The 27,975-nt window shown below is 43.7% G+C and overlaps 1 protein-coding gene across 2 annotated transcripts in view; it reads right to left on the bottom strand.

The window, feature by feature from the left end:
- Positions 1–27,975, bottom strand: part of SMARCC1 (SWI/SNF related BAF chromatin remodeling complex subunit C1) — a 111,235-nt gene that overhangs the window by 54,359 nt on the left and 28,901 nt on the right. For both annotated transcript variants that reach the window (XM_079996411.1, XM_079996410.1), the window contains exons 9-18: positions 26,647–26,772; positions 25,930–26,054; positions 24,008–24,132; positions 14,233–14,292; positions 11,463–11,500; positions 11,070–11,191; positions 6,880–6,951; positions 4,252–4,365; positions 2,418–2,571; positions 1,626–1,739 (exon numbers count right to left, since the gene is read on the bottom strand). In XM_079996411.1, the coding sequence (XP_079852537.1) occupies positions 1,626–1,739; positions 2,418–2,571; positions 4,252–4,365; positions 6,880–6,951; positions 11,070–11,191; positions 11,463–11,500; positions 14,233–14,292; positions 24,008–24,132; positions 25,930–26,054; positions 26,647–26,772 (1,050 nt within the window). The remainder of the gene's footprint in view (positions 1–1,625; positions 1,740–2,417; positions 2,572–4,251; positions 4,366–6,879; positions 6,952–11,069; positions 11,192–11,462; positions 11,501–14,232; positions 14,293–24,007; positions 24,133–25,929; positions 26,055–26,646; positions 26,773–27,975) is intronic.

Genomic DNA, 27,975 nt, shown 5'->3' with positions numbered 1-27,975 from the left:
TACAACACCCTGCACTGATACTAGGATATGGCTGCTAATTCAAATACCAAGAGTAGATTAGCCTACTATCATCCCAATTCTCTGCAACTAAGAGATAACAGGAATGCACAACCTGCGTCAAATTTTAATAAATGCAACATGCCAGCAAAGACTGTGTTCAAGTGACTGAGACAAGCTCAGCTAAATAAATGGGCCCCAGTACAGGGGAAGGCTAACATGCCTTGTCCCAACATCTGCTTGTTTCCCTCCTCCAAAATATGGCAGTCAAAAGCAATGCTTAGAATGCCCATTAAATCTCCCAGAATTCTCTACAGGTGCTCATAAATATTTAGCATTCTAGGAAAATATCACCCCAGCCTTAAAATTAGCGTCAATTCTTGTTGCTAAAAAAGCCCAAAAAAGGATCAATAAGGTGTGTGTGTGTGTGTGTGTGTGTGTGTGTGTGAGAGAGAGAGAGAGAGAGAGAGAGAGAGAAACAGCTGTTCTGAACCAAACATACAGCATTTATAAAGATTTGACTGTGTAGAAGTTCTGTGCACGGTACACAAACATCACAGGGGCACAAGTCTGAATATTTAACGACGGCCATGTATTTCTGTTGAGCTATCGTAAGCAGAGGGCAACAAGGAAATTCCTGCATTGAAAGAACACCCCTGCAGGACCAGGCAAAGGCCCATCTAGCCAGGCACCTCCTTCTCAGTGGCCGACCAGATGCCCTAATGAGGATCCCTCAAGGAGGACTCAAGTGAAACAGCATTGTTCTGCAGCTGCTGGAATTCAGAGACATACTGCCTCCAATACTGGTCCAAGTTGGTGGTCATTACTACATCTTTTGGTAGCAAATTCCATAGTTGGAAGCCCTAAACGGCCTCGGTCCTGTATACCTGAAGGAGCGTCTCCACCCCCATCGTTCAGCCCGGACACTGAGATCCAGCGCCGAGGGCCTTCTGGCGGTTCCCTCATTGCGAGAAGTGAGGCTACAGGGAACCAGACAGAGGGCCTTCTCGGTAGTGGCGCCCGCCCTGTGGAACGCCCTCCCATCAGATGTCAAAGAGATAAAGAATTACCTGACATTCAGAAGACATCTTAAGGCAGCCCTGTTCAGGGAAGATTTTAATATGTAATGCTGTACTGTTTTTAACACTGGTTGGGAGCCGCCCAGAGTGGCTGGGGAAACTCAGCCAGATGGGCGGGGTAGAAATGATAAATAATTATTATTATTATTATTATTATTATTATTATTATTATTATGTGCTCTGTGAACGTCTGACTAGAACCTCCCAACACTGAGGTGTATCCAGGAACCCCACAAGCAGGAGATGAGTGCAAGAGCCCATGAATGACCCCCAGGAACCGGCATTCGGAGACATGCTGCCTTACATAGCCTTGTCTACTAAGTCGCTGATGGGCTGCCCAAGAAACAGAAGACGTAATCTCTGCAAGTTCTTAATGTCTGACACTGTATTGTTTTTAATATTCGGTTGGAAGCTGCCCAGAGTGGCTGGGGAAACCCAGCCAGATGGGCAGGGTATAAATAACAAATTATTATTATTATTATTATTATTATTAAACACAAGGGGGGCAGGCAGGGGTCTGGAAAGGAAAGAGAATATCTAGTGCCTTGCCTTTGCCAATGTTTTCTTCGAGTATATGTCTGTACGAAGCCCAAAGTTCTGCAGGTCAGTAGGTTTATCCTTGTTTTTCTCGGGGAAATTCAACATCTGCTGAGCAGCTGGGATCTGGGTAAAGAAATGTAAAAAGGATGAGAGCAGGAGGGAGGATACGAAAGCATCAGAACAGTCCTATTAATCAGCCTATGTTACTGGGGAAGTGCAAGTGGAATGCTGAAATTGTGCTTTTTATAGTAGATACTACTACTTACCACTATCACCACTACTTAAGAATGCTCGAGAGGAGAATTTCTCACAATCCGTCAGATTAAGAAAAACAGCTATAGTATCCCTTCTATGACCTATTTGCAGCTCCAGGACCACATGGCAACCGTGAATCCCTGCTGCTGTTTGCAAATAGTTTTTTGTTGTTTTGTTTTAAAGGGACAACTCTCTAAGGCGCTAAAAATCAGGGGTGAAACAGAATTATATAAAAGTTCTTAGCATTTGCCCCTCGGCGTCTGGATGGTATCAACTATTTTGGAAAGCTGTTTGCTTGCTACGCGTTTGGGCCCCTCTTAATGACATTGTGACCAAATTTCAAGTTCCCCAAGTGCAACAGGTTTTCCTCTATGTTTGGATACCACTGGCCACCATTTTGAACAAGGTGGCGGACTGAACCTTCCAAAACTGCACTGTTTTTTTTTGGGTCGCTTAGAATTCCCGAGTAACACCAGGAAGGAGGCAGCTGGCCTCGCTACAATTCGTAGGGGGCAAAGGCGTTCCAAGATGGCAATGGATCTTTACCTGAGGTGTCCGAAGGTGAAGAGGCATGAGTCCCGAGGGAGTGTCGGCAAGCACATTAAAGTGTGGGGTGGGAGGAGGCCCCATGGCCATGGGTCGGCTCTCTGGATCCACTTGGTAATTAATAAGCCCCCACTGTTCCAAAAAGGCATGTACCCTAGGAGGTGACATTAAAAGAGCGAAAGACTGAATGAAGGAAAAGTTATCACAATGGGAAAGGCAGTGGGTCAGAAAGAGGGAACATTTCAGAATAGAAGGACTTATGTAACTTCAAGACCAGTAACTGGGGAGCTAGCCCTGAAGCATCTTACAATAGCTCCACGTCCATCTTTTCCTTTTACTCTTGTTCAGCTCATTGCAAGTTGGGCTTGGGCAGAACTTCCCAGAATGCTGCATGCATGTGTGTACATGTAGTGGTTGCAAGGGGTTACTTGTGCGTAAGTTGCCTTCAATTTCGGTTAGATTTCCTGGCTCACCATGCCTTGGCTGACAGCCCACACTCCGTGGCCGGTCAGTCGCTTGCAGAATCCGTCAGTGGGCGTTTCTTGAACCTCTTCCAGCATAAGAGCTGTTTGACGCCAAGTCTCCTCCTACTTTCCCTGCGCGGAACTCGTCTGCGCAAGTAAGGGGAAGGCAGAGGCGTGTCAGCGCTCTCTCCACTAGTCTCTGGTGAAGGGTCTTGGAGCCCTGTCTCCAAATCCTCCATCTCCTTCTCTTCTCTACTGGTGTTACGCTGAATTCCTTCCCCCCTGCTGGTCCCCTCTCCTGCATCGTTTTGGAGCCTTGCCTCCGTCTCTCACTCTGATGTCAGTTCCCTGACAGTACACACACACACACACACACCTCTGCCCCCTCCATGGCACCCAAAGCCCATTACTTGATGCAGCTGTCTCATCTTGCCTCAGGCCAGGCTCCCCATCTGCTGAAGGGTGAGAAAAACCCTCTTCACTTGCCTTTAGGCAAATTACGAAGCGGTTATTGTGCCAGGCAATTGGTTTGAATTGAATTTTAACTCTCGCTCTTTCGACTGGCTTACCAAACAATGGATTTTTTGTGGCTTTGCACTTTATTACATTGGTCTGGTTATATGCTCTTTCGGCATTGTTTAAATTCTGATTTTGATTTTATAAACATTTAAAATTAAAATAACCGAGGAAAGCAAAATTATTGAATGAGCATTTGATAGAGTAAATCTGGCATTTCATAAAATGCAACCCTTCTGCAGGCCAATAATAGTAATAATGTGTAGTCACTGGATTCTGAGATGGCTGACAGGAGGTTGTGGAAAGAGTATCAGAAAACACAGCACATATTGAGGAAGTTCTTTCCCAAATGCTTGACTGACACCAATAAGTACTCAGAACTGACATCATGGCCGGGAATGAGTGGCTTGATCACATCATGTGATCTCTACACCTTTCCAACCAGTCTCTATTGAATCTATATTAGGCTATCAGGGTTTTTTTAACCTAGACCACAGAGATGGGGATGGTGCCTGGAGCACCGTGTAAAAAAGAAAGAAAAGGGCAGCATAGGATATAAGCAAGAATAGCTTCTTCCTTCCATTTCCCACACTGCCTTAGAAACACTCTGCGCATGGATACTCTCCAGGTCAACTGACAGAAAAAGCAGCAGGTAAGAAAATGCATGGCTGTATTTGGGCATAGAGTACATGTTCTTCGTCTTTCAAGCATTAATGTGCTCATCCCTCAATATTTCCCCAGCCCTGAAGTTTTGAACAATGGGATTTTTAGCTTGAAAGGGATGATTAAAAACAACAACACTTTGCTGAGTTTAAGATCCTGTTCCACCTGCAGCCAAGCAGAGCAAGACTTACCGCATTACTGCACAAACATCTCCAGTCAAGTTCCTTCTGCAGGCAGTGCTAGTCAAGTACTCTTGAGGGTTCAAGCGATACGTATCAATCATGAAATTGCGGTAAGCCAAATATCTGGAAAGAAATCCACAGACATAATATGGATACACCTTCCCAATGTGAGTCACTTGAGAATGTTATGGTCTCCTTAACGGAGAAGGCTATTACGATGCTGAATTACTCGCCCTTCACCCTAAGGTCCCAGGGCAGGTTATGACGCAATACGAAAAACAATTTAAAGCAGCTTACAGTCACAAAGATAAGGTGGTCCCTAAAAATATGCACCTCAAGTGTCGAAAGCCAGGGTGAACAGATTCCTCTGTGGGGATGGAGTTCCATAACTTAGGGGCCACCATAGAGAAGGCCCTCCCAGGCTGCTGCCAACCCTCCTGACCCCCGAACTTCTGAGGGTGAAGAAACTACTACAGGGAAGGAGGCGGTTTTTCAAGTAATATTGACAATTTAACTATGTGGTTGATCATTAACAACCTGTCTGAGGACAGGTCTATAGAGAAGCAAAATACCTTCAATCTCAGTTTCTGAATTGAACAGACACGCTGACCTATTTCAAACAAAAACCAGTTCCTGTTATGCTTTGACTAGGGACCGAAGCAAAAAAAATGAAAATGAGGGCTTCAATGTGCAGCTTTTATGCCGTGTCTCATCTACTTGGGTGTCCTCGGTTTACTAATAGGACACATACCTTCAGTTACAACCCAGGCGTCAGAAGAAGTTTTGAGTTTCAGTTCAGTGGAGCCTTACAGAGGGGCACCAAGGAGGGCGCCTCTGGGGCAGGAAGGTGCCAGCTATTCCAAGGCCACTTCCCTTATGCAGTAAGCCTGAGAGGGTTTCACACATGGAAGAGCAGCTGAGGAAGACCAACTGGGACATCAGCCTGCTTCCTTCCGCACTCTTCCATGGTGAACCGGGTGGGAGGTGGAGGCGAGAACAAAAAGCAGAAAAGAAAAGAAAAATTGGAGAGAGAGAACAGCAAACATTAAGAAGAGGGATACAGGATAGAAACTATGGAGCTCAGGAGGCAGAAAGCAGGAAAATATTATCCAACAGCTATTTTCATTATGTAAGGGAAATACATTTTCTCTTTATCTTGATGGCCCACTTAATGATTCATCTTCTAAACACTTCCATTTTCGCACAGAAAAAATAAACTAATGCAAAGTAAAGCCCAGGTGAGCTGTGTCTCTTTAGTACTTTCCTTGGTGCCTCCATCCCTTAAAAAGTGCAGGTTAAAACTACTCTCTTGGATGTAAGCCAGATGCCTGGCAGCAAAACCTCTCCGCACTGGCTCCCAGGGAGACAGGCCTCTTTCTCCTGCATTACTGGATTTAAACAGCATCTCAGAACCTACAGCCTCCGGCAAAATATCTTTTATTTGGAGCTCCAACCTCCCCGCCTGGAGGCCCAGGCCAGGCACAAGAACCCAAAGCCATCCAGCTATTGTGTGTGTGTGTGTTTTTTTTTTTTTTTGGGGGGGGGGGGGAGGGAATCAGGCTTTGGAAGTGAACCCTTTTTTATTTTATTTTTTAATTTTATTGATTAAAAATTTACATATCTAAACAAACTTTATATGCTATCTCTTTACATATGAAGAAAAAGAAAATTATGTCGAGAATAAAAAATTTCTAAAGGAACAAAAAAGAGGAAAAGGGAAGAAAATAAAGAAATAACAAAGATACGAAGTATAAAAAAAATTGAAAGAGGAAAATAGACAAGACAAGACAGCAACATTTACACAATAAGAGTGTTCATCGACACAATCCTTCCCATCCCTTCTCATTTGGAAGTGAACCCTTGGGAGCACAGAAGCATTGAGGAAGGCTGCTTGGTGCACAATAAGGGATCTTCATAGCTCTGTTACACAGGACAGAAGAGGAGACAGTTTGCAGGTATAATAAAAAAACAACCCGTAATGATCATCCAAAGTGGAGGACAGGGGCAGATGCCCCCTCCCCAAATCTTGTGTCAAGGAAAAGAAGCCTCATGGCTCCTGCTTCTATCAAAATTCCAAACCTCAGGAGTAGATTTTGATGGTGGGAGAAGGGGCAGGAGAGCACAAAAGAGGAAGCTCTCTTCTGCTCATGGGGGGTCGGTTGGACCAGCAGAGCTGCAGCACTGGATACGGCCCAAAACACGTAGAATTTCAGCATGGCATGAAATCCTTATGAAATTGACACAAACTCCGCGTTTCTCCAAACCCGTCTTTCCAACACCAACTTTGTATTTACTTCCATGTCCTTACATTATGCTGGATGCAGACTGCACTCAGCCCTCAAAAAACTTACTTGCCTCTGAGTGAGTTGCTTCTAAAGACAGTGTCCACAGCACACGGAAAGATCCAAGATCCAAGATGGATTCCTTGTGCTGTCTCAGACAGGCATGCATGCAGGAAAAGCAGCTTATGGTGTCAGGGAACTGCCTAGCTGAAGAGCAAGTCAAAAGCCCCATTGCAAGAGGTCAGAAATTGTTACATCTGCACCTGGCTATAATGGCCCTGGGAATAACCGTTGTACCTGTTATAAGCAAAGAGGGGGACACAATACATGCTTACATTGTTCTGCTTTTACTTACATTTCTGGGGTCTTAGATTTGTTTTTCCCATTGAAGAATTCTGGAAGAGCACGGCGCTCGATTACATGAATACTGTGTCAGGAGGAAAAGTGGAATGTGGTCACTGTAGAACATGCCCAGATTCACTCAACACTCTGATCACACACTAGGAACTAAGCAGCCACGGCTAACAGCATGACATCTTTCCAAGACAAGCACCTTTTCTATTAATATATCTTTAAAAGTTGCTTAAACTTAAGTCTCCAGATCACTAATACCAAAGGAGGTGGGAATAACATTCTGAATCTATATTTGCAGGAAAATAAGTTTGGAACGAAGTGCAGTATTGGTCACAACTGCAGGAACCCGTAGCTTTCAGATTTGCTATTACAGCATTACTATCGACTTCAATATATTACAGTCTTAGAATTGTAGGACAGTCACAATGTCCAAAGTAAAAAGAAGTGCTTGCTTTACACATTATGCGGTGTAGCAAACAGGCATGTCAAAGCTAAGAAATAAAGAAAACAAGAGTTTCTTTAAAAAACAACAACAACCAAAACACACCAACTCAACATATATGGATCTTGAGGTTTCAGCTCTGCTCCCAATTCCTTTACTATACAGAGCACTCTTCTGCTTTATCTGCAACACACCACACAATGTGCAGTGTTCTGGATATAATCCCTTTACCATCAATTGAATTATGAAATGGATTTTCTATTTGAGAGAACGATCGAAAGGCTAGTTCATTTATTGAAAGATTAGGTCGAAAATAATTGGGTAATGTGAATTTTCTTCCACAAATTGCTTTAATAGCTTCCAAGAGAGACTGCCATTAACAGAAGTTCCTGACTTGAAGGTCTTCAAATGCATTTAACTTTAATTGTCCTCAACTGCCCCCTCTCCCATAATAGAGCTGCATATATAGAAGGCGTTTCTCGGGATTTAGGCCGGAGCTGAGTGTTAGGACCTTCTCCCCCAAGAGTGCTTGGCCACTGACTTTTAACACACAGGAACAGAAAAGCAGGCCCTGCTGGATCAGACCGGCATCCAGTTTCCCACGGTGGCAAACCACATTCTCAGGGGAAGCCCAACAGCAGGACTTGAAGGTAACAGACCTGAGCTTCATTTACTGATGCTGGTGCTGTGTTAATTTTATTTATGGTACCCAGGTTTTTATTACAAACATTACTGTCACATGTTTAAATTGATATAGTGCATTGGAGGCTTTAGGAGGAAAAGTGACTCAAAATTTGCTTTGAGTTAAAGAAAAACCCTTCTTCGCTAGCACTAAAAGCTGTACAGTGGTGCCCCGCAAGACGAACGCCTCGCAAGACGGAAAACCCGCTAGACGAAAGGGTTTTCCGTTTTGGAGGTGCTTCGCAAAACGAATTTCCCTATGGGCTTGCTTCGCAAGACGAAAATGTCTTGCGAGTTCCTGCGGTTTTTTTCCCCTCCCCCCCCTTTTTCTAAGCCGCTAAGCCGCTTATCAGCTGATCCGCTAAACCGCTAAAAGCCGCTAAACCGCTAATAGCGCTAATCCGTCAATGGGCTTGCTTCGCAAGACGAAAAAACCGCTAGACGAAGAGACTGGCGGAACGGATTAATTTCGTCTTGCGAGGCACCACTGTATATGGAAATGGTTAATTGAATTAGCAGGACAGGACAAATGGCAAAGGATACCAACACATCCTATGCTGGCATGTTGTGCCTGACTTGGTTGAAACACAAGATTTAATGTTTGAAAGATTCACCACAGAAATGAAGGGAAACAGGCGGACGTGGATGTAAAAATACCTCCTCCTTTTTGGCAACCAAATGACGCAAGTCTCGGAACGGCAATTATACCAGGCCAATTTGCATTCCGTTTAGAGGGTAGTGTCTAGCCTAGTTACAAGTGCTTGGGCATGCTTTGGATACGAAAACACTTTCCCCAGACAGCCATTAGACAAGCTGCGTCCACATACGTCAGAGCAAGGCACTTCAGGGCCGGAAGAATCAGACATGATTTTATTCATATCTACAACTGCATGAGGAAGACGGGTCCCATAGCAGCAAGGAAGGGAAAAAATGCGGAACAAAAATTTGGGGGGGGGAGGGGTCAGTGTGCCACTCAGTTTTCTTTAAAGGAATTGGGAATAATTTGTAAAACCTGCCTTGAGGAGTACAAATAAATAAAAAATATAATAATAATCACTTCAATGGGCAGTGAAGGTCTAACTCTGACATTCAGAAAGCCTACATGTGCACAAAATTAAGTGCAGTCTAAGATAAGCCATAATGCAGAAGATTTAGCGTTTTAGCGAACGCTACCTGAGTGGTGTTTAACTTACACAATTGGACTTTCACTTCCTTTCCTTTCCCCAAGCCCCTCCCTCCCCAGATCAGCTCTGAGGGTCAACAATCTTCTGGAGCAGATTTTGAGGGTGTGTAGGGGGGCTGCGGGTGGTGCTGTGGGTTAAACCACAGAGCCTAGGACTTGCTGATCAGAAGGTTGGTGGTTTGAATCCCCGCGACGGGGTGAGCTCCCGTTACTCAGTCCCAGCTCCTGCCAACCTAGCAGTTGGAAAGCACGTCAAAGTGCAAGTAGATAAATAGGTACCGCTCCAGCGGGAAGCTAAATGGCATTTCTGTGCGCTGCTCTGGTTCGCCAGAAGCGGCTTAGTCCTGCTGGCCACACGACCCGGAAGCTGTACGCCGGCTCCCTCGGCCAATAAAGCGAGATGAGCGCCGCAACCCCAGAGTCGGTCACAACTAGACCTAATGGTCAGGGGGCCCTTTACCTAGGGGGACTGCAGGGGAGTGGGGTCGGGGGAGGAAGTTCCATTGTATGAGCAGCACAGCAGCGATGGATAAAACTCTCAGGTTCCAGGGCCTGAGACCTATTACAGTGGTGCCCCGCAAGACGAATGCCTCGCAAGACGGAAAACCCGCTAGACGAAAGAGCTTTCAGTTTTGGAGGTGCTTCGCAAAACGAATTTCCTATGGGCTTGCTTCACAAGACGAAAATGTCTTGCGAGTTCCTGCGGGTTTTTTCCCCTTCCCCCCCCTTTTTCTAAGCCGCTAATCTGCTAAAAGCGCTAATCCGCTAAGCCGTCAATGGGCTTGCTTTGAAAGACGAAAAAACCGCTAGACGAAGAGAATCGCGGAACGGATTCTTTTTGTCTTGCAAGGCACCACTGTACATACTCAGCAGCGATTTGGATTTATCCACTGTTTTGGCTGAGAAAGTGACCTCAACACCCACATTTAGGACATGCTGCCTTCATTTAGGGAGGAGGGAAGAAGCGGATGGGTGCACCCCATTCTTTATTCCTGCACTTCAGAATCCATTCAAAGGGAACACAAACAGCTCATCTTGCAACCCAAGCACAACATCTATCCAACCTGGTTTGAACATCTGTAGCGCCGAGCTCTACAAAGAGGTTTGTTTCACTTATTTAACAGCCCTTCCAGGCAGGAAGCTGCTAACAGCCAGTCTACAGGCTTAAACTGGTCATGGCCCACCATGCTGAGGCAGAAGGCAAGGTTAGTTTTAACGGGCCATACGATTCCTGGGTTACACCTGGGCCAAGTTATCTAGCATCCAGAACAGTTTGCAACAAATGGCGCATAGAGGCCAGTTTAGCTGAGATAGTTACAAAATGAAAATATGTGATGTAGAGTGGAAAGGAAGGTTAATGTCAAAGGTTGCAACTTTCAGATTGAGGTAGTTTTTACTACTGTGTAATACATCACAAAGGGACGCAGGTGGCGCTGTGGGTTAAAGCCTCAGCACCTAGGACTTGCCGATCGAAAGGTCGGCGGTTCGAATCCCTGCGGTGGGGTGCGCTCCCGCTGCTCGGTCCCAGCTGCCAACCTAGCAGTTCGAAAGCACCTCCGGGTGCAAGTAGATAAATAGGGACCGCTTACCAGCGGGAAGGTAAACGGCGTTTCCGTGTGCGGCTCTGGCTCGCCAGAGCAGCGATGTCACGCTGGCCACGTGACCCGGAAGTGTCTCCGGACAGCGCTGGCCCCTGGCCTCTTAAGTGAGATGGGCGCACAACCCCAGAGTCTGTCAAGACTGGCCCGTACGGGCAGGGGTACCTTTACCTTTACCTTTAATACATCACAGGAACATGAGGGCAGGCTAACATGCAAGTGGCTGTCATACATAGCAGACTCTGGACCTGTGACTATTCCCTGGCTCCCTGCACCCTAGAACCTACCAGTTATAGTCAAACCAGGATGCATAGCTGGGGATAATGATGTGATTTGTCTGTTCTGTGACATTGTCTTCTCCGGTATCTATCGAGCGGCTCTGGTCACCTTTGTTGGGATCTTCGTCTTCCTGCAGGAGGAAAGATATAGAGTTGTTTGGGAGGTCAGCTATTGGCTGTGCAGAGCACAAAAAAAGGTCAAAAGGCCATAGTGATGTCAGGGGGCAGCGGTGGGAAACGTTTCCTGGCCACAAGGCCAACTCTTGAAACTTCTCAACTGCTGGAGGGCCCAATTTGGCAGGCGGGCAGGGTTACCCACCTGACATCACAGTGACATCAGGTAAAGCGGCACTTTAGTTCATTTTCACTCATTCTTCTCTAAACGAAGAGCTAGCAGTTTACCTTTCCTCCCGTGGCGACCGTCTCCTCATCATGCTCATCTGCAAAATAAATGAGCAGAGAGAAATAAACACAACGGCACAACTAAGGAGCCTTTACACCTCGTGCCTTCCAGATGTTTTGGACTACAACTCCCATCAGCCCCAGCACCCCACAGCCACGTTGGCTAAGGCTGCTGGGAGTTGTAGTCCGAAACCCTTGGGGGGCGCCTGGTCAAGGAAGGCTGCTTTACCATCATTGCGCCTCAACGGGGCAATAACTGTAGCAAGAAGAGCAGAAAAATATGCACAAGCCATTGTTGGAGAAGTCATGTGACTTGGCAAACATTGAGCCTGTCACAGAAGAAAGAAAAGGAGCACGGGTGTATTCCATAAGGGCCAGTAAATGGGCACTCACTTAAGCAGCAGCCTTGTATTATTATTATCTCCACCCCCATCGTTCTGCCTGGACACTGAGGTCCAGCTCCAAGGGCCTTCTGGCGGTTCCCTCCCTGCGAGAAGCCAAGTTACAGGGAACCAGGCAGAGGGCCTTCTCGTGGTGGCCCCCGCCCTGTGAAACGCCCTCCCACCATAATGTCAAAGAGAACAACAACTACCAGACTTTTAGAAGACATCTGAAGGCAACCCTGTTTAGGGAAGCTTTTAATGTTTGAGGTACAGATAGGTAGCCGTGTTGGTCTGCCATAGTCAAAACAAAATAAAAAAATTCCTTCCAGTAGCACCTTAAAGACCAACTAAGTTAGTTCTTGGTATGAGCTTTCGTGTGCATGCACACTTCTTCAGATACACTGAAACAGAAGTCACCAGACCCTTCTATATAGTGAGAAGGTGGGGAGGGGTATTACTCAGGAGGGTGGTGGGAATGGGTGATTGGCAGATAGCTGTGATGAGCCTGTTGACGACTCTTAACGACTGCAATAGGTCTTACAGGAAAAAGCAAGGGGTGAGAAGGTGAAAAATGGCTTTGTCATGTATAATGAGATAAGAACACTTCAATCTCCCAGGACATTCTATACAAGATCTCAAAGTAGCTGTTCTATTACAAAGGAATTTCAGAAATAGACTGGAAAGAGAAGCTGCTGAATTGCAACTTATTACCAAACTTAAAACCATGGAGAGACCTGGTCTGAACAAAGACATTGGATTCTTATCTCATTATACATGACAAAGCCATTTTTCACCTTCTCACCCCTTGCTTTTTCCTGTAAGACCTATTGCAGTCGTTAAGAGTCGTCAACAGGCTCATCACAGCTATCTGCCAATCACCCATTCCCACCACCCTCCTAATACCCTTCCCCACCTTCTCACTATATAGAAGGGTCTGGTGACTTCTGTTTCAGTGTATCTGAAGAAGTGTGCATGCACACGAAAGCTCATACCAAGAACTAACTTAGTTGGTCTTTAAGGTGCTACTGGAAGGAATGTTTGAGGTATTACTGTATTTTAATATTTTGTTGGAAGCCGCCCAGAGTGGCTGGGGAAGCCCAACCAGATGGGCGGGGTATAAATGTTTTTTTCCAATTATTATTATTCTCCTGCATTTATTTATATCCCAACTTTTTCCCGGACCAGGAAAGGGACCTGTGGCATGGGACGCAGGGGGCCAACTCACCACCATCATGCCTGTTCCTGCTTTAGCTGGGAGTGGCCCTTCACCTGCCCATTGTAAGGCTCAGTGGCCCTTGGGGAAGAGAGGAGGGATGCCCAGGGGAGTGTCTGCTGGGACCATCACTGGGCACCTGTTTTTCCACCTGCCTTGCTCCATTCCCCTGATCTTAATAAGATAAAGATGTTGCTTAAGTATCCTTGACTTCCCTTAACGTTTTTGTTGTGAATACCTTTTTGGTAGGAACATGGATGTGCCTTGTTTTAAAACACTGTTGGAATATATTGAATTGGTATCATTTGTATTTGTATTTTTGTATTTCTATGTATCTGTTTTTTCCTGCGACCCACCTTGGAAGCCCTCCTGGTTGGAAAGCATAATATAAATAATCATTGACGTAAAAAAGCAAGTCAGATGCTACTGAACTCCTGGCATATAAAGCCCTACTTGGCCTTGATGCACCGTGTCTCACTCCATGAGACCATCGGCCCATTAAGACCAGTATGAGAGGCCCCTACTTGGGGTCCCTTCCCATCTAAAGCTAAGACAAGCTGGGAAGCAATAAAAGCTTTTTGCCAGTTACAGCCACAAATCTATCACTACCCTGCTTGGAAAAGCATGCTTCCACCTGCAGATATTTAGGGAAAATAATCTAAGACCTTATTTTATTTTTAACCCACAAAATTACAAACATTTTTGGGACTCACACAGTTTCAAATGCATTTAGCAAATAGCCAGTTTCATTTGTGAGTCTGTGATTTGTAACTGTCAGAAAAAATTGTGAAGGTTCAGTTAACACTAGTGGCATTGTCTTGAAGAAATGTGAGCTTCCCTGAACATTGTTTTAGTAGGGCAGGATATAAAAAGACTTGCCATGGCACTGTCAGCTATTTTAGTGAAGAATCACCCTTCCCCTACCTACAGAGATAATTTTAAATGCCTGGGGCAGTTTTAAAAATAATAATCGTCTGGCAGCCTTTTGGAGGCTTCTCACCTCTGCATCCTCCTTTAGGATGAGACCTCTCCAGAGAGTAAGAATAAGCCTCTACAGAAAATTGCTCTTACACACACACCCCTGGAACGGGCTGAGTTACAAAGCAAATATAGATGCCAGCCTCAAAGAAGAGGGGGAAATCCATCATTTAAAAAAACCAACCAAAGAACTTACCAAGGTCTGCTACTGTACCTCCTTTCACAGGAGTGTTTTCACTATCTTTCTTTGGATTTACTGCAAAAATTAAACAAGATTGAGAACGTCAGGCTGTGCCTTCTCTGCAGTAACACTGCATGGGTTGTTACATTATGCAAAGGTAGCCTAGCCACCTTTTCACTCTCCCCACCATCAATCATATGGTTACGAACCACGTTTTCTCATTATCTGGCTTTGCACACAATGAGCCCCCATCCCAAGCTAACAAGCTTCCTTTGCATTTGTTGGTGAATTACACTTGATAAGTAAAGAACTCAAGGTTAGGCTGGGCAAGGTTAGGATGAAAGGCAGTGAGTGGTTCATTAGAATAGAATCATAGAATCCTAGAGTTGGAAGAGACCACAAGGGCCATCGAGTCCAACCCCCTGCCAAGCAGGAAACACCATCAGAGCACTCCTGACATATGGTTGTCAAGCCTCTGCTTAAAGACCTCCAAAGAAGGAGACTCCACCACACTCCTGGGCAGCAAATTCCACTGTCATTAGGATGATCCAGTTATGTTTCTCATTAAAAAAAAACACCTCATGAGCAAAGACTAGGACTGGCTGCATGTAAGTTGAGGCCAGATGACCAAGGCCTCCTGATCAAAGCCCAGCTGATTGACTTGCTACTCTACAAACAACAATTTTAAAGGACGCTGTCCTACTACCTTAACACTTGATGGAAGAACCATCAAGCCTTTCCATTCAGACTTGCTGTAAGTAGTTATTTCGAAAAAAACAGGTTATTGCCTGGAACATCAAGTCACTCTTACAGTTGAGTCTTATTTTAACAGTCTTTTAAGACAAGAGACCACTGAAAATCTTTGCCCAATAAAAAGAACCAAAAGAAGGGGCCAGTTGCTGGACCTGGCCAAAGAACCATCTAGTTCAGCATTGTGTTCTCACAATGGCCAAGCAGATCATCGCAAGCAGGACCTGAGAGCAACAGCACCTCTGATTCCCAAAGTACAGCTAGAAGTTACTTATTTCATAAAACTGATATACCGCTTGATTATTAGAAAAACTCACAAAGTGGTTTACAAAAAAGATAAAGCAATACAATTATCTATAAGAATTATTATTAATAATTAGATTTTCAAAAAGTTAAAATAACAATAAACTAAAAACAGATTAAAATCTGCATAAACATAAGCCACCATGATGAGTAAAGGTAAAGGTAAAGGTACCCCTGCCCGTACGGGCCAGTCTTGACAGACTCTGGGGTTGTGCGCCCATCTCACTTAAGAGGCCAGGGGCCAGCGCTGTCCGGAGACACTTCCGGGTCACGTGGCCAGCGTGACATCGCTGCTCTGGCAAGCTAGAGCCGCACACGGAAACGCCGTTTACCTTCCCGCCGGTAAGCGGTCCCTATTTATCTACTTGCACCCGGAGGTGCTTTCGAACTGCTAGGTTGGCAGGCGCTGGGACCGAGCAGCGGGAGCGCACCCCGCCGCAGGGATTCGAACCGCCGACCTTTCGATCGGCAAGCCCTAGGCGCTGAGGCTTTAACCCACAGCGCCACCTGCGTCCCCACATGATGAGTAGCCAATGATAATTATCCACCCTGAGACTGTGTAGGACTTCCAAGACACAACTGTGAGAAAGACCTTTGCTTCAACAATAGACCTTCCTTGTTTTGTGGCTTGAGACTGAAGTGCCCACGCAATGGGGAGTAAGTAGGCTGCACTGTAGACATCAGCACTGCCTTTGTGTCTTGCCGCTCCTTCGCCAGCCTAATGAAACACTTCTAAAATTTCATGCTCAAGGCCTGTCAAGTGGGAGACCTGCAAGTGCACAGCCGAGGTGTTAAAATAAAACAAAGTAGGGAAAACAGAAGCCACTTCCTTGTTTCAGCTCTGCAGGAGAAGACTGGCCAATAAACATGGGTGCAAGATTCCTGCACCTGGATTTGTGCATTCACAGCTTGCTACATTTAACTGTTTACTTTGCTGATCTGTCCACCACAGTTCAGAAGAGGATGACAGGCACCACGCCTGCTGCAAGCCCAAGAGGGCACTGCTGTCAGCTTGCAGGCAAAACTGATTTGCGTTCTCGCAAGGGTCTTTTGTGAGTAACTGCGGCGAGCCATTATTCTTACACATTCTGGAAATTACTCTCTTGCCCAGTGCTGAAAATGTTACTTTTTGCCCATTGCTTCTCATGTTTCTGACAGTCACCTGTCTAGCACAGCCTCTGGTGCCTTGTCTACATCTTGTGCTAAACATGATGATGGTAGATAAGGAACAGAGCCTTCCAATAACCGATCAGGCAGCTCCAGTTCCAGATCAGCAGAGAATTATGGCAGTATATCTTTTAAGCACACATTTTGCTGAGGAAACACTCCTCTTTCCAACAGCTAGAAATGTGCACAAAGCCAGCTCTGAAGGGGTTTATTCAAGATCAAAATACAGACATTTTCGATGCTCCGAAGCAAGGGAAACCAAATGCACTTCCACAATATTTTCAGGGGAAAACAAACATTTATGTTGGCAGCTGGGGATTTATCCATTGGGAGGGAGGGAAAAGATTTCTGGGTAGTGGAGCTGATCACATAACTGTGAGCCAATTACGGTCTGCAAACACAGACAAAAGAGGCAGTTTTAGAAGGAAGAAGGAGGAAGTTCTGGATAGGAGAAGAATGTCAGGCTTGCTTCGGGAGGAAGGAGAGACGAAAGAATGGAAGCACTGGAGGTTGGGCCACCTCTTTTGCAGGTCAACTCCAGCAGGGGCTTGAACATATCACCTTAAGACTTTTAACATGAACAATTGTTTTTACAAAGGGAAGCAAAGATTGGCCTTTAATTCTTGGGGCAGGGGGGACCCTAAGAAAACAGAAAATTCCGGAGGCGGCGCGAAACGGCAATGGCGATCCTCTTCGCGCTGTGAAGAGGGGCCCCGCAGAAAAGGGTCGTCCGCTACGGCAAAGCGGAGACCCACTAAGAAAAACCACAGGCAGAGTGAGCCTGTGGCCGTGGGACTCGGCGGGCACCAGAAGCCCCCCCAGAAACGAGGAAGGAACCCCGTAAGGGGCTCCGGAGCGTGGAAGGGGGAGCGGTGCTGTGAGTTCATCGCTCTTTCTGCGGGAGTGAAGCCGTGCGGCTGCTGCCGATGAGCGCCGACCTTTTTTCCTGGAACATCAGACTTCAAACTACAAACCCGTGAGTAGGGGATCTTAAAAATTTGGGACTAAAGTGACTGAAATTCGGCTAAAAGCGGGAGACGTAACCAGGAAGTCCGTCTCCTGACTGTGCTTAAAAGATCAAAGCAAAGACTTTGACAAGCTGGAAGCATTCAAAAAGGGCTGTAAAAAGCGTGGATTTTCGCGCAATAATTGAACTTTGTTTTTAATAATAATTGAAAAGAGACAATTTTGCTTTAATTTTGCTGGCTTTTGATTGGACCTTTCCTCTCCTTTGTGGATTTATAAACTGAGAAGCCCAAAGTCACGGACTGCCAGGGCAACAAAGAGCTGTCAAATTGCTGAAATGTTTTTAACTCTGAAAGTGCTACATTTGAGCGCTACAGTTTAGTTACAAACTGGGGAACTGTATCTTGCACATCTTCAAAGACTTTGTTTTAACATTGAGGAAGCTCTACAAACCAAAAGGAATTTGAAGGCTCTCTTTAAATCTGTTTTTAACTGCTGGGATTTTAATGGTGGAACAGTCCTTTCTTTCTGCTGAAGCACAAATGCACTCCCCCTAGAGGACTTTGGATTTATAATTTTCTGGGAACTGTATTTTGTTTTGACTTTTTGCTGCCTTGTTGTTTACTCTTTGGAACTGTCTTTCCCACGGGACTGTATACAATTTAACCTTGGCACGTAGTCAGGATTGGAATGAGTGGCACAGGGAAAGCAAGATTGGCTAAAACGAAAGCTAAACAACTAGTACAAACAACTTTGACTTCTCAGCCACGCAGATCTTCGGTCCCAGCTGTTCTAGTACAAGAAGAGGTAGTTGCGCAAACTGCATCAAAGGATATGGCATCTGGAGAATCTGAAACAGTTTTAAATCAAATTTTGGAACAACTGGCAATTTTAAATAAAAAGGCGGATGAGCATTCGTCCAAAATTGACCAAGCAACAGCCACTATTAGCAAACTGACTGATCAAGTTGCTCAACATACACAAGCAATTGGGAATATTCAGGAAGCAACTGTGGAAAACCGTAAATTGGCTGAGGAAGCCAATCAGAAAGCAGAGGCAGCCAATCAGAAAGTTGATACATTAAAAGTGGAGGTAAAGCCCTTACACAAACAGATCAAGGAACAGCAGGTCTACCTGGCTATGACGGAACTGAAGAATAGGGAAAATAATCTTTGGTTGAGAGCTATCCCAGAACTCGAACAGGAAGATCTGATTGGTTATCTGACATCAGAAATTACAAAGTTCTGGGGTATAGAAGAAGATAAGGACTTTAAAATTGTAACTGCTTTTAGATTGGGAAGAGTGGTGAGGAAGGACAGATCCAGAGACTGTTTGATCATCTTGAGATCTAAGCAAGAGAGAGATAAAATACTAGGCCTTCATTTTGGAAAATCACTTGTTATTCAAGGCATCAAGGCAGAATTCTACAAAGATATCCCGAAACAACTTTTGGACCTTAGAGATACTTATATAGAATTAACAAGACTATTGAGAAGCAACTCAATTCCCTTTAGGTGGGAGTTCCCTCAAGGACTATCCTTCAACTTCAAAGGAAAGAAAGTTAAAATCAAAACAGCAGAGGATCAACAAAAGTTTTTGAACGACCACAAAGAGGACCTACAGAAAGGAACAACAGGATCTTGGCCACCACCTCCACCCATACCTGCACCTACACCCTCGGGACCAGAGAACCAAAAGAAAGAGACGCCACCACAGGACTAACAGACTGATCCAGGATGTCTCTGCAGCTTCTTAGTTGGAATATAAATGGTGGAAATATATTTTCATATATTGAAAAAAGAACAATTGGACATTATTTGCTTGCAGGAAACACATGTGACTAGGCTTCATAGAAAAGTGTTAATTAATAAAAGACTAGGCCAAGAATTTATTTCATCGGACAAAGTTAAGAAAAGAGGAGTGGTGATTTATGCAAAGGAGAGCCTGTCACCAAAACTCTTATTTAAAGACGAGCAAGGAAGAATTTTGGCAATTGAAATACAGGTCCAAGGAGAAAAGTTTTTAATATTAGGAATTTATGCGCCGAATGAGGGGAAATCAGAATTTTACAGGAAACTGCATGAGACAATTCTGGACTATCTGGACTATACCAACATCATTATGATGGGAGATATGAATGGAGTGGTCTCTACAAATATGGATAAGTCACAAAATCAAAATTTAACAAATGACGGCAGACTACCTAAAACTTTCTTTGAACTAACTGACAATATGGATTTGATTGATATATGGAGGACAAAGAACCCCTTAGGCAGAGAAGGAACTTTCTTTTCTGAAGCCCACCTGTCATGGACAAGAATCGACCAAATATGGATAACTAGAGAACTGGCACCTAAGACTAGAAAAGTGGAAATCTGCCCAAAAACCTGCTCCGACCATAATGCTATGAAAGTGGAAATGGGACTTATTCCAACCGGTTCCTTCAGATGGAAAATGAATGACACCCTATTAAGAGATCAGGAGATTGTCAAGAAGGCCCAAAAAACTTTAAAAGACTATTTTGAAATAAATTTGAATACTACGGTGGAAAAAAGAATAATCTGGGACGCAAGTAAAGCAGTTATGAGAGGGTTTTTGATACAACAGAACACAATAAAGAAAAGACTTTGGAATGAAAAAAAGGATAAGATTTTAGGCAAGATAAGAGATGGTGAGAAAAAATTGAGATCAAAACCTAAATCACAGGAGGTTCTGAGAGAAATTAAATTTTACCAAGCACAATACGCTAAATTGATAAATCAAGAAGTTGAGTGGAAAATTAAACAGATGAAACAAAGATCATTTGAATCAGCGAATAAGTGTGGGAAACTGCTTGCATGGCAGTTGAAAAAGAGACAAAAATTGAACACGGTTATCAATTTAGAGATTGAAGGGAGGAATATCCAGAAACCAGAGGAAATTAGAAAGTGCTTCCAGAGATATTTCAAACAACTTTATATGCAAGGGCCGCAGGAAGAGACTGAGATAGACCATTTCCTAAAAATTTATGGACTACCAAAATTATGCCAGGAAAAGAGAATAATCCTAAATGATAAAATAACGCAACAAGAAATTGAGGGTGCCATTCAGAATATGCAACTAGGCAAATCTCCAGGACCTGATGGTCTTACCTCCAAGTATTACAAGACATTGAAAGATTTTTTGACACAACCACTAATGGAGGTCTGTAACCAGATCATGGAGGGGAAGAAGGCACCAGAATCGTGGAAAGAAGCTTTCATCACATTGATACCTAAAGTGGAATCTGAAAAGACTCAACTTAAGAACTACCGTCCCATCTCACTCCTAAATGTGGATTATAAAATCTTTGCGGATATTTTGGCAAGTAGATTTTAAAAAGTGCTAAATGAAGTAATTCATAAAGATCAGGCAGGCTTTCTTCCAGGTAGACATTTGTTTGATAATACCAGGAACATTATAGACATTTTGGAACTTTTGCAAACTAATATTAACACAAAAGCAGTGTTAATTTTTATTGATGCGGAGAAGGCCTTTGACAACATTTCTTGGAGGTTTATGAAGAAAAACTTGGAAGGGATGGGAGTGGGACGGGGGTTTGAAAATGGAATAGAGGCAATTTACTCAGAGCAAAAAGCTAAATTGATAGTTAACAATGTGGTGACAGAAGAGTTTAAAATTGAAAAAGGAACACGACAAGGTTGCCCCTTATCCCCTCTGTTATTTATTTCAGTCCTAGAGGTGCTTTTGAACATGATTAGGGAGGACCGGTTGGTGCAAGGAATACAGGTCGGAGTGAAACAGTATAAATTGAAAGCTTTTGCAGATGACTTGGTAATAACATTACAGGAGCCAGAATCTAGTACGAAAAGAGTTTTGGAACTGATATATGAGTTTGGTCGGGTGGCGGGATTCAAATTGAATAAGCAAAAAACTAAGGTTTTGGTAAAAAATCTGACATCTTTGGAAGCAGAAAGGTTTCAGAATGAGACAGAATTAAATGTGGTTAAAAAAGTGAAGTACCTAGGGGTTAATTTGACTGCTAAAAAATTGAATTTATTTAAAGATAATTATGAAAAATGTTGGTCAGAAATTAAAAAGGATTTAGAAATTTGGTCAAGATTGAAACTTTCCTTGCTGGGTCGAATTGCAGCTATAAAGATGAATGTATTGCCAAAGATGTTGTTTTTGTTTCAAACTCTACAGATTGTGGACAGAGTGGAATGTTTTGGAAAATGGCAGAAAGATATTTCTAAGTTTATCTGGCAGGGCAAAAAGCCCCGAATAAAATTTAAAATATTAACTGATGCAAAAGAAAGAGGGGGGTTTGCCCTGCCAGATTTAAAGTTATATTATGAAGCTGCAGCTTTCTGCTGGATGAAAGATTGGCTACTTCTTGAGAACACTGATGTCCTAGATCTGGAAGGGTTTAACAATGCTTTTGGTTGGCATGCATACTTGTGGTACGACAAGGTAAAGATTCATAAAATGTTCAAAAACCATATTGTCAGAAAAGCAATATTTATTGTCTGGACAAAATATAAAGACTTACTAGAAAGTAAGACCCCAAGATGGCTATCACCAATGGAGGCTAAGGCCCGGGAAAGACTCAATATGGAGGCCTGCTGGCCGAAATATTGGGAAATAATAGAAAAAATTGGAGACAAATGGAGGTTGCAGAGCATGGAGAAATTAAAGAATAAGGTGCAAGATTGGTTACATTACGCTCAAATTCAAGAGGTTTTTATATTGGATAAAAAGATAGGATTCCAGGTGGAGAAGTCGAAATTAGAGACAGAACTGTTGGAACCAAAGACTAAGGTACTATCGAGAATGTATAACTTGCTGCTTAAATGGAACACACAGGATGAGACTGTTAAATCAGCCATGATAAAATGGGCTCAGGATATTGGGTATAACATTATGTTTGAGGACTGGGAAAGGTTATGGACCACCAGAATAAAATTCACGGCATGTAATGCCTTGAAGGAGAATATTATGAAAATTATATATAGGTGGTACATGACCCCAGTCAAGCTTGCAAAAATATATCACCTGTCTGATAATAAATGTTGGAAATGTAGAGAGGCTGAGGGGACATTCTTTCACCTCTGGTGGACATGCCCAAAAGTGAGGGTCTTCTGGGAAATGATCTATAATGAACTAAAAAAGGTATTTAAATATACCTTTGTTAAGAAACCGGAGGCCTTCCTCTTGGGCATTGTCGGCCAGAAAGTGTCAAAGAAGGACAGAAATTTCTTTATGTATGCGACAACAGCAGCAAGAATACTTATTGCAAAGTATTGGAAGACACAAGACTTGCCCACACTGGAAGAGTGGCAGACGCAATTGATGGATTATATGGAATTGGCTGAAATGACTGGCAGAATCCGAGATTGGGAGAAGAAACAACGGAAGAGGACTGGAAGAAGTTTAAGGACTATTTACAAAAACAATATAAGTTGTATGAATGTTAAGTATCTGCACGATTTAGAAAATCTCAGTTCCAGCAAATAGATTTTGTAAAATAGAAAATTAAGTTATAAGTAAGAAAAGGTCAAAATTTAAGGCAACAATATGTTTAAATTTAAGGTATGAGTAAATGATAAAAATTATCTTAAATTTAGAAGTATAATATTTGGAAAGTACAAAATAAGGTATGAAACAAGGTAATAATTTGCTGATATTTTTAATATAAATAATGCAGGGTAAAGGAGATGTGAGGAAGACCAGTTAGTTATATATATATAAAAAAAATTGTATTGAATGGTTGGTTTTTTTCTTTTTCTTTTTTCTTTTTTCTTTCTTTTTTTCTATATGGTTTTTTGGTGTATTTGTTTTGGCTTTTTTGTGTACTATTTTTTGGTGAAGGGATCTTGTATGAAAATTTAAAAAAATATTTAAAAAAAAAAAAAAAGAAAACAGAAAATTCCTAAATCTCCCAAATCATGCTCTAATTACACTGAGTTCCAGGATTGGACACACACTCTCTCCCTTCTGCTTTGAATGCAGGAGAGGTGCAAAGATCTGCTCTCTGTGAGTAAGCTTGATGGGTGCGCCATTGGAGCAGTGTTCGAAACTCCCATTGTTCTAGGCGCATTTTGTGACAGGGAAATGTCATTAGCACGAGCAGTTTCTGAGCCCTGGGCGCAGTACCGCACCTAAGATTTCAGATTAAAACTGCAGAATGGAAGGAAAGGAGGAACTTTTTCTGCCTCCCTACTTCCAGCTACCCTCTGAAGACTGGAGAAGAGACCCTCTTAAGAATATTAGGGGGGTGGGCAGTGGAAGGACTAGACTATGTGAAAAATGAACGTAATATTCATTCATTTTCAGGTCTGTATTCTTGTTATAAAAAAAGTGCGGCTCATAATCTCGATTTAAGGTGCCATTTAGCTCCTAGCTTTCATATCTGTTTCTAACACTGCGTTGGAGAGATATCTCTGCACGCATGGCAAGAATGTGTTGTGCTCTGCAAGAGCAGTCACTCAAACCCAGGTTTTATGCAAAAAGTCCAGTTCAGTTCTATCAAGATTACCCATCATCAGCATCAACAAACAAGACATGGCAAAAGCCATGGTACGGAGACAGCTCAGTCACGGGGCAAGTATTTGGAACACTGTACCATTTTTAGGAAGTACCACTTCTTCTATGTTAGGCACAGGGGTTGGGTCCTCCATGTCCTTGGTAAGATCTTCTTGCTCATCTTCTTCCTTTTGCCCTCGCCTTTTCCCATACAGACTTGCTTGCCTGTGACAAATTAAGCACAAACAACAAGTCACCTAATGGTTTCCTAACAGATGGCTGCATCGGCTACATTCTATACTACTGTGATACTGCACCTCAAAAGTATGGGCAGAGCCCATGGACCTACAAGAAAGTTCTGGGCAGTGATATTCATTAGGTGAATAGAAACCACAATATTTCTGGCTGGATGGCCATCTGTCATGGATGCTTTGGTTGAGAATCCTGCTTAGCAGCAGGTTGGACTAAGGTACTGGGTACCTTGGGACACGGGTGGCGCTGTGGTCTAAACCACAGAGCCTAGGGCTTGCCGATCAGAAGGTCGGCGGTTCGAATCCCTGAGACGGGGTGAGCTCCCATTGCTCGGTCCCTGCTCCTGCCAACCTAGCAGTTCAAAAGCACCTCAAAGTGCAAGTAGATAAATAGGTACCGCTCTGCCGGGAAAGTAAACGGCGTTTCCATGCGCTGCTCTGGTTCGCCAGAAGCGGCTTAGTCATGCTGGCCACATGACCCGGAAGCTGTACGCCGGCTCCCTCGGCCAGTAAAGCGAGATGAGCGCCACAACCCCAGAGTCGTCTGCGACTGGACCTAACGGTCAGGGGTCCCTTTAGCTTTACCTGGTACCTTAGGAGTACCTTCCAACTCCAACGAATTTCTAATTAATATTCTGAAGCTAACAGTATTCATTTTGTAGCGGTGTGACTTTCTGGGACTAGATAGATACGCGTGGCAGAAATTAGCGATTGCAGGCAAATGCATTCTTCTCCATTTGTGGCATGGGGTTTTAGGAGATATGGAATTGGGGGTAAGTCTAATTGTAATAAGGAAAGGAGGGGTAGACAATTATGGCCTCCTTTCTTCAAGCTTCTCTGCCCACCCACTGAGCCACATTTGAGTCTTTTTAGTGTCGTCAGTCCAGAGCAGACCATTAATCATTCATAATATAATCTTAAGTGGCAGATCTGGTGTGTATAACAGAGACGTGGTTTGAAGGCCCAAGAGAGTCTGTCTGAATCCAGCTATTCCTGATACAAGGTCACTGAAAAGGAAGTGTGGGGCCCTGCTAAGGAGATGGTCATGCTTAGCAGGGGCTCAGTCTAAGGCACAGCCCATTTTGCGTGTGTACACATAGTACAGGAAATCAGGACAGAATAAGGACTCTGCTTCAACCCACCATGAACAAGAGAAGATTAATTCACTAGACTGGATCTTTAGTGAAGGGCCCGGCTTTCAGAATTTCAGGAATTCATTTCTGGAGAAAGCTGTTATCCTAATCAATAATGCTTCCTTTTAAAAAATTACATACACTATGATGCTGTTCAACTGTTTTAATTTAAGCTACTTTGAGGGGCGTATGGCAGAAAAGTCACACATAAATTTCAAATATGAATAATGTGTGCAATAGCTTAGGCTCATACAAGGAAGAAAACAGTTGTCGTTTTTTACGTTCAACAACTGCACAGACAACTGTATTAAAGAACAGAGTTACACCAGGACAGACTTTGCCATATTGAGAAGTAAATTTGCTTATTAATGGTCTCCGCATGTCAACTGTGAGGTGCTCATTAGATTGGAAGTAATGACTGCGTCAAGTTTTCTTCTACTGGCAGGAGGTACATTCCCCTTGGATGATCAAGGAATGAAGCTCAATGTGCAGCATTAAACATTCATGGACTCAAGTAGACGGCATCTTAGCAGGCCGCTGTAAATGTGGAGTTGAGCCGAGCTGCTGGCTCATCTCTCTCTCCCTCAAATATTTCAGAAATAAATTATTGTAAACTGCAGGAGCTGCAGACTACTCACCCCTTCTTTCCAGCTTTCTTCCTCGATTCTGCTGGGGTGGGAGGAGGTGGCGGTGAAGGGGAGTGCCGCCGTTTTCTGGCACCTGTGGCTGCCTTCCTATCCCTCCGTTCAGGGCTATGGACTGGCTGTCACGAGGGGGGGGGGGAGGTAATCAGCGATAGGCATAACCTGTCCAGAACTAAGATGCACTTTGCTATCTACCAGGGCCTAGCACTGTCAGATTTTGCTTAGTAAGGAAGAGGCTGCCAACTACTTAAGGGTACAGCCCTTTAAAGAGGCACTGCAAAAATCCACTTAAGGAAACAAGGTAGGATAAAACTTCAACATATGACCTGCTGCAGATAAAAACTGACACATCACACACACACACACACCCATGGAAAGAACTAGTCAAAGGGATTCAAGCAAAGTTAGCTGGTCTAAAAACCCCTCTTGGCTCCAGCAGACCCGAAGATGAGAAATAGATGGGCCTGTGGAAGGTCAACAGAACTGGTCCCTGGCTCCTCCCAAGCCAGCTATACTTAGCTTGTTCACTTGCCATTTTAAGGAAAATTTGAGTCATAGAGCTAAGTCCCACACTAATTTCAAGAAGAATACTGGCATTTCTTCGAAAACCAGACAATCGGCTTAGGTATAGCAGCAGAGTAAAACGAAAGAACACCTAGCTAATGCAGTTATTCTACATTACATCCATCATATGAAATAGGTAAGTCTTACTTCTTCATTTTTCAGATAGATACGCTGGCGAAAGCTGACCAACTTCTTGTTCTCATCTACTTCATAATCTTCTTCATTCATCCATTCATTGAATACATCTGTGTCCAAAATCCACTTAGCATGAACCTGCAAAACCAAGTGCGACAACACACAGGTACAGAGTGCATTTCAGACAGGGAGGCTCCTCTCATTATGAAAACACGTTAAAAAAATTTATTGCAATCCACGTTATGAACAACTGCAGCAAGCAAGAAAGTCAGAACTCCTTACTTCCACATTAATTTTTACTTGTCAGAATTTGTAAACTGTTCTGCATTCAGATAATACCCAAGTAGTACACAGGAACAGAACACAAAACAGATCACAAAAAGCACTGCAACACAAAAACCACCAAGAATGAAGAAATGCAAGAGAGAGACTAAAATAATGACAATAATTTTATTGTTTATATGCCTGGGTTGCCCCAGCAGTTCTGGGTGGCTTCCAACAATGTACAGTTGCCTTCCAGGGGTTACAGAGACATGCTATTCATGTACCGTATTTTTCGCTCTATAAGACGCACCAGACCACAAGACGCACCTCGTTTTTGGAGGAGGAAAACAAGAAAAAAAAATTCTGAATCTCAGAAGCCAGAACAGCAAGAGGGATCACTGCGCAGTGAAAGCAGCAATCCCTCTTGCTGTTCTGGCTTCTGGGATAGCTGCGCAGCCTGCATTCGCTCCATAAGACGCACCCACATTTCCCCTTACTTTTTAGGAAGGAAAAAGTGAGTCTTATAGAGCAAAAAATACGGTAGGTCTTAAATTCAGTTTGCAAAAGCAACCGTTGAAATAATCTCCAGTAGCAGAGCTGAGAAACATTCCCATGGTGGAAGTTGGAGCCCAGCAAAATCTGGAGTCCAACAAGTTAGCCATTCCCAGTATACAGGGCGTGTTCATGAGATTTAGCTTGGCCTTTGCCAGCCTGGTGCCCTCCAGATATTTTGGGTGGGTGTGCTGGCTGGGGCTCAAGAGGGATGTAGACCAAAACAGCCCAGCATATTTAGTTCATAGCCAGAGAGGGGTCAACAAAAGGCAAGTGGAAACAGCACCCACCTCTGTACAATTTGCCAGCCCAAAACTTTAAAAAGCTGAAATTTAAAACGGGTTCTTTTGCTTTTGTTTCAACAAGGTTAGAGTTCAGGAGCATCTTATGTGGCACTAGAGTCCTGAGCCCAGTCTTACACAGCTCTCCTCTGTTCCTTCACCTTAATTCTCATCACGTAATACTATTATTCTGCTGACTGCAGGAAAATGAATTAATGAATCCGGGAATAATGTTCCATGTTGT

Source organism: Podarcis cretensis, assembly GCF_951804945.1.
Source record: "Podarcis cretensis genome assembly, chromosome: 12".
Classification (NCBI taxonomy): domain Eukaryota; kingdom Metazoa; phylum Chordata; class Lepidosauria; order Squamata; family Lacertidae; genus Podarcis; species Podarcis cretensis.
The sequence above is the reverse complement of the archived record's forward strand: the minus strand, read 5'-3'. Positions and strand labels throughout refer to the sequence as shown.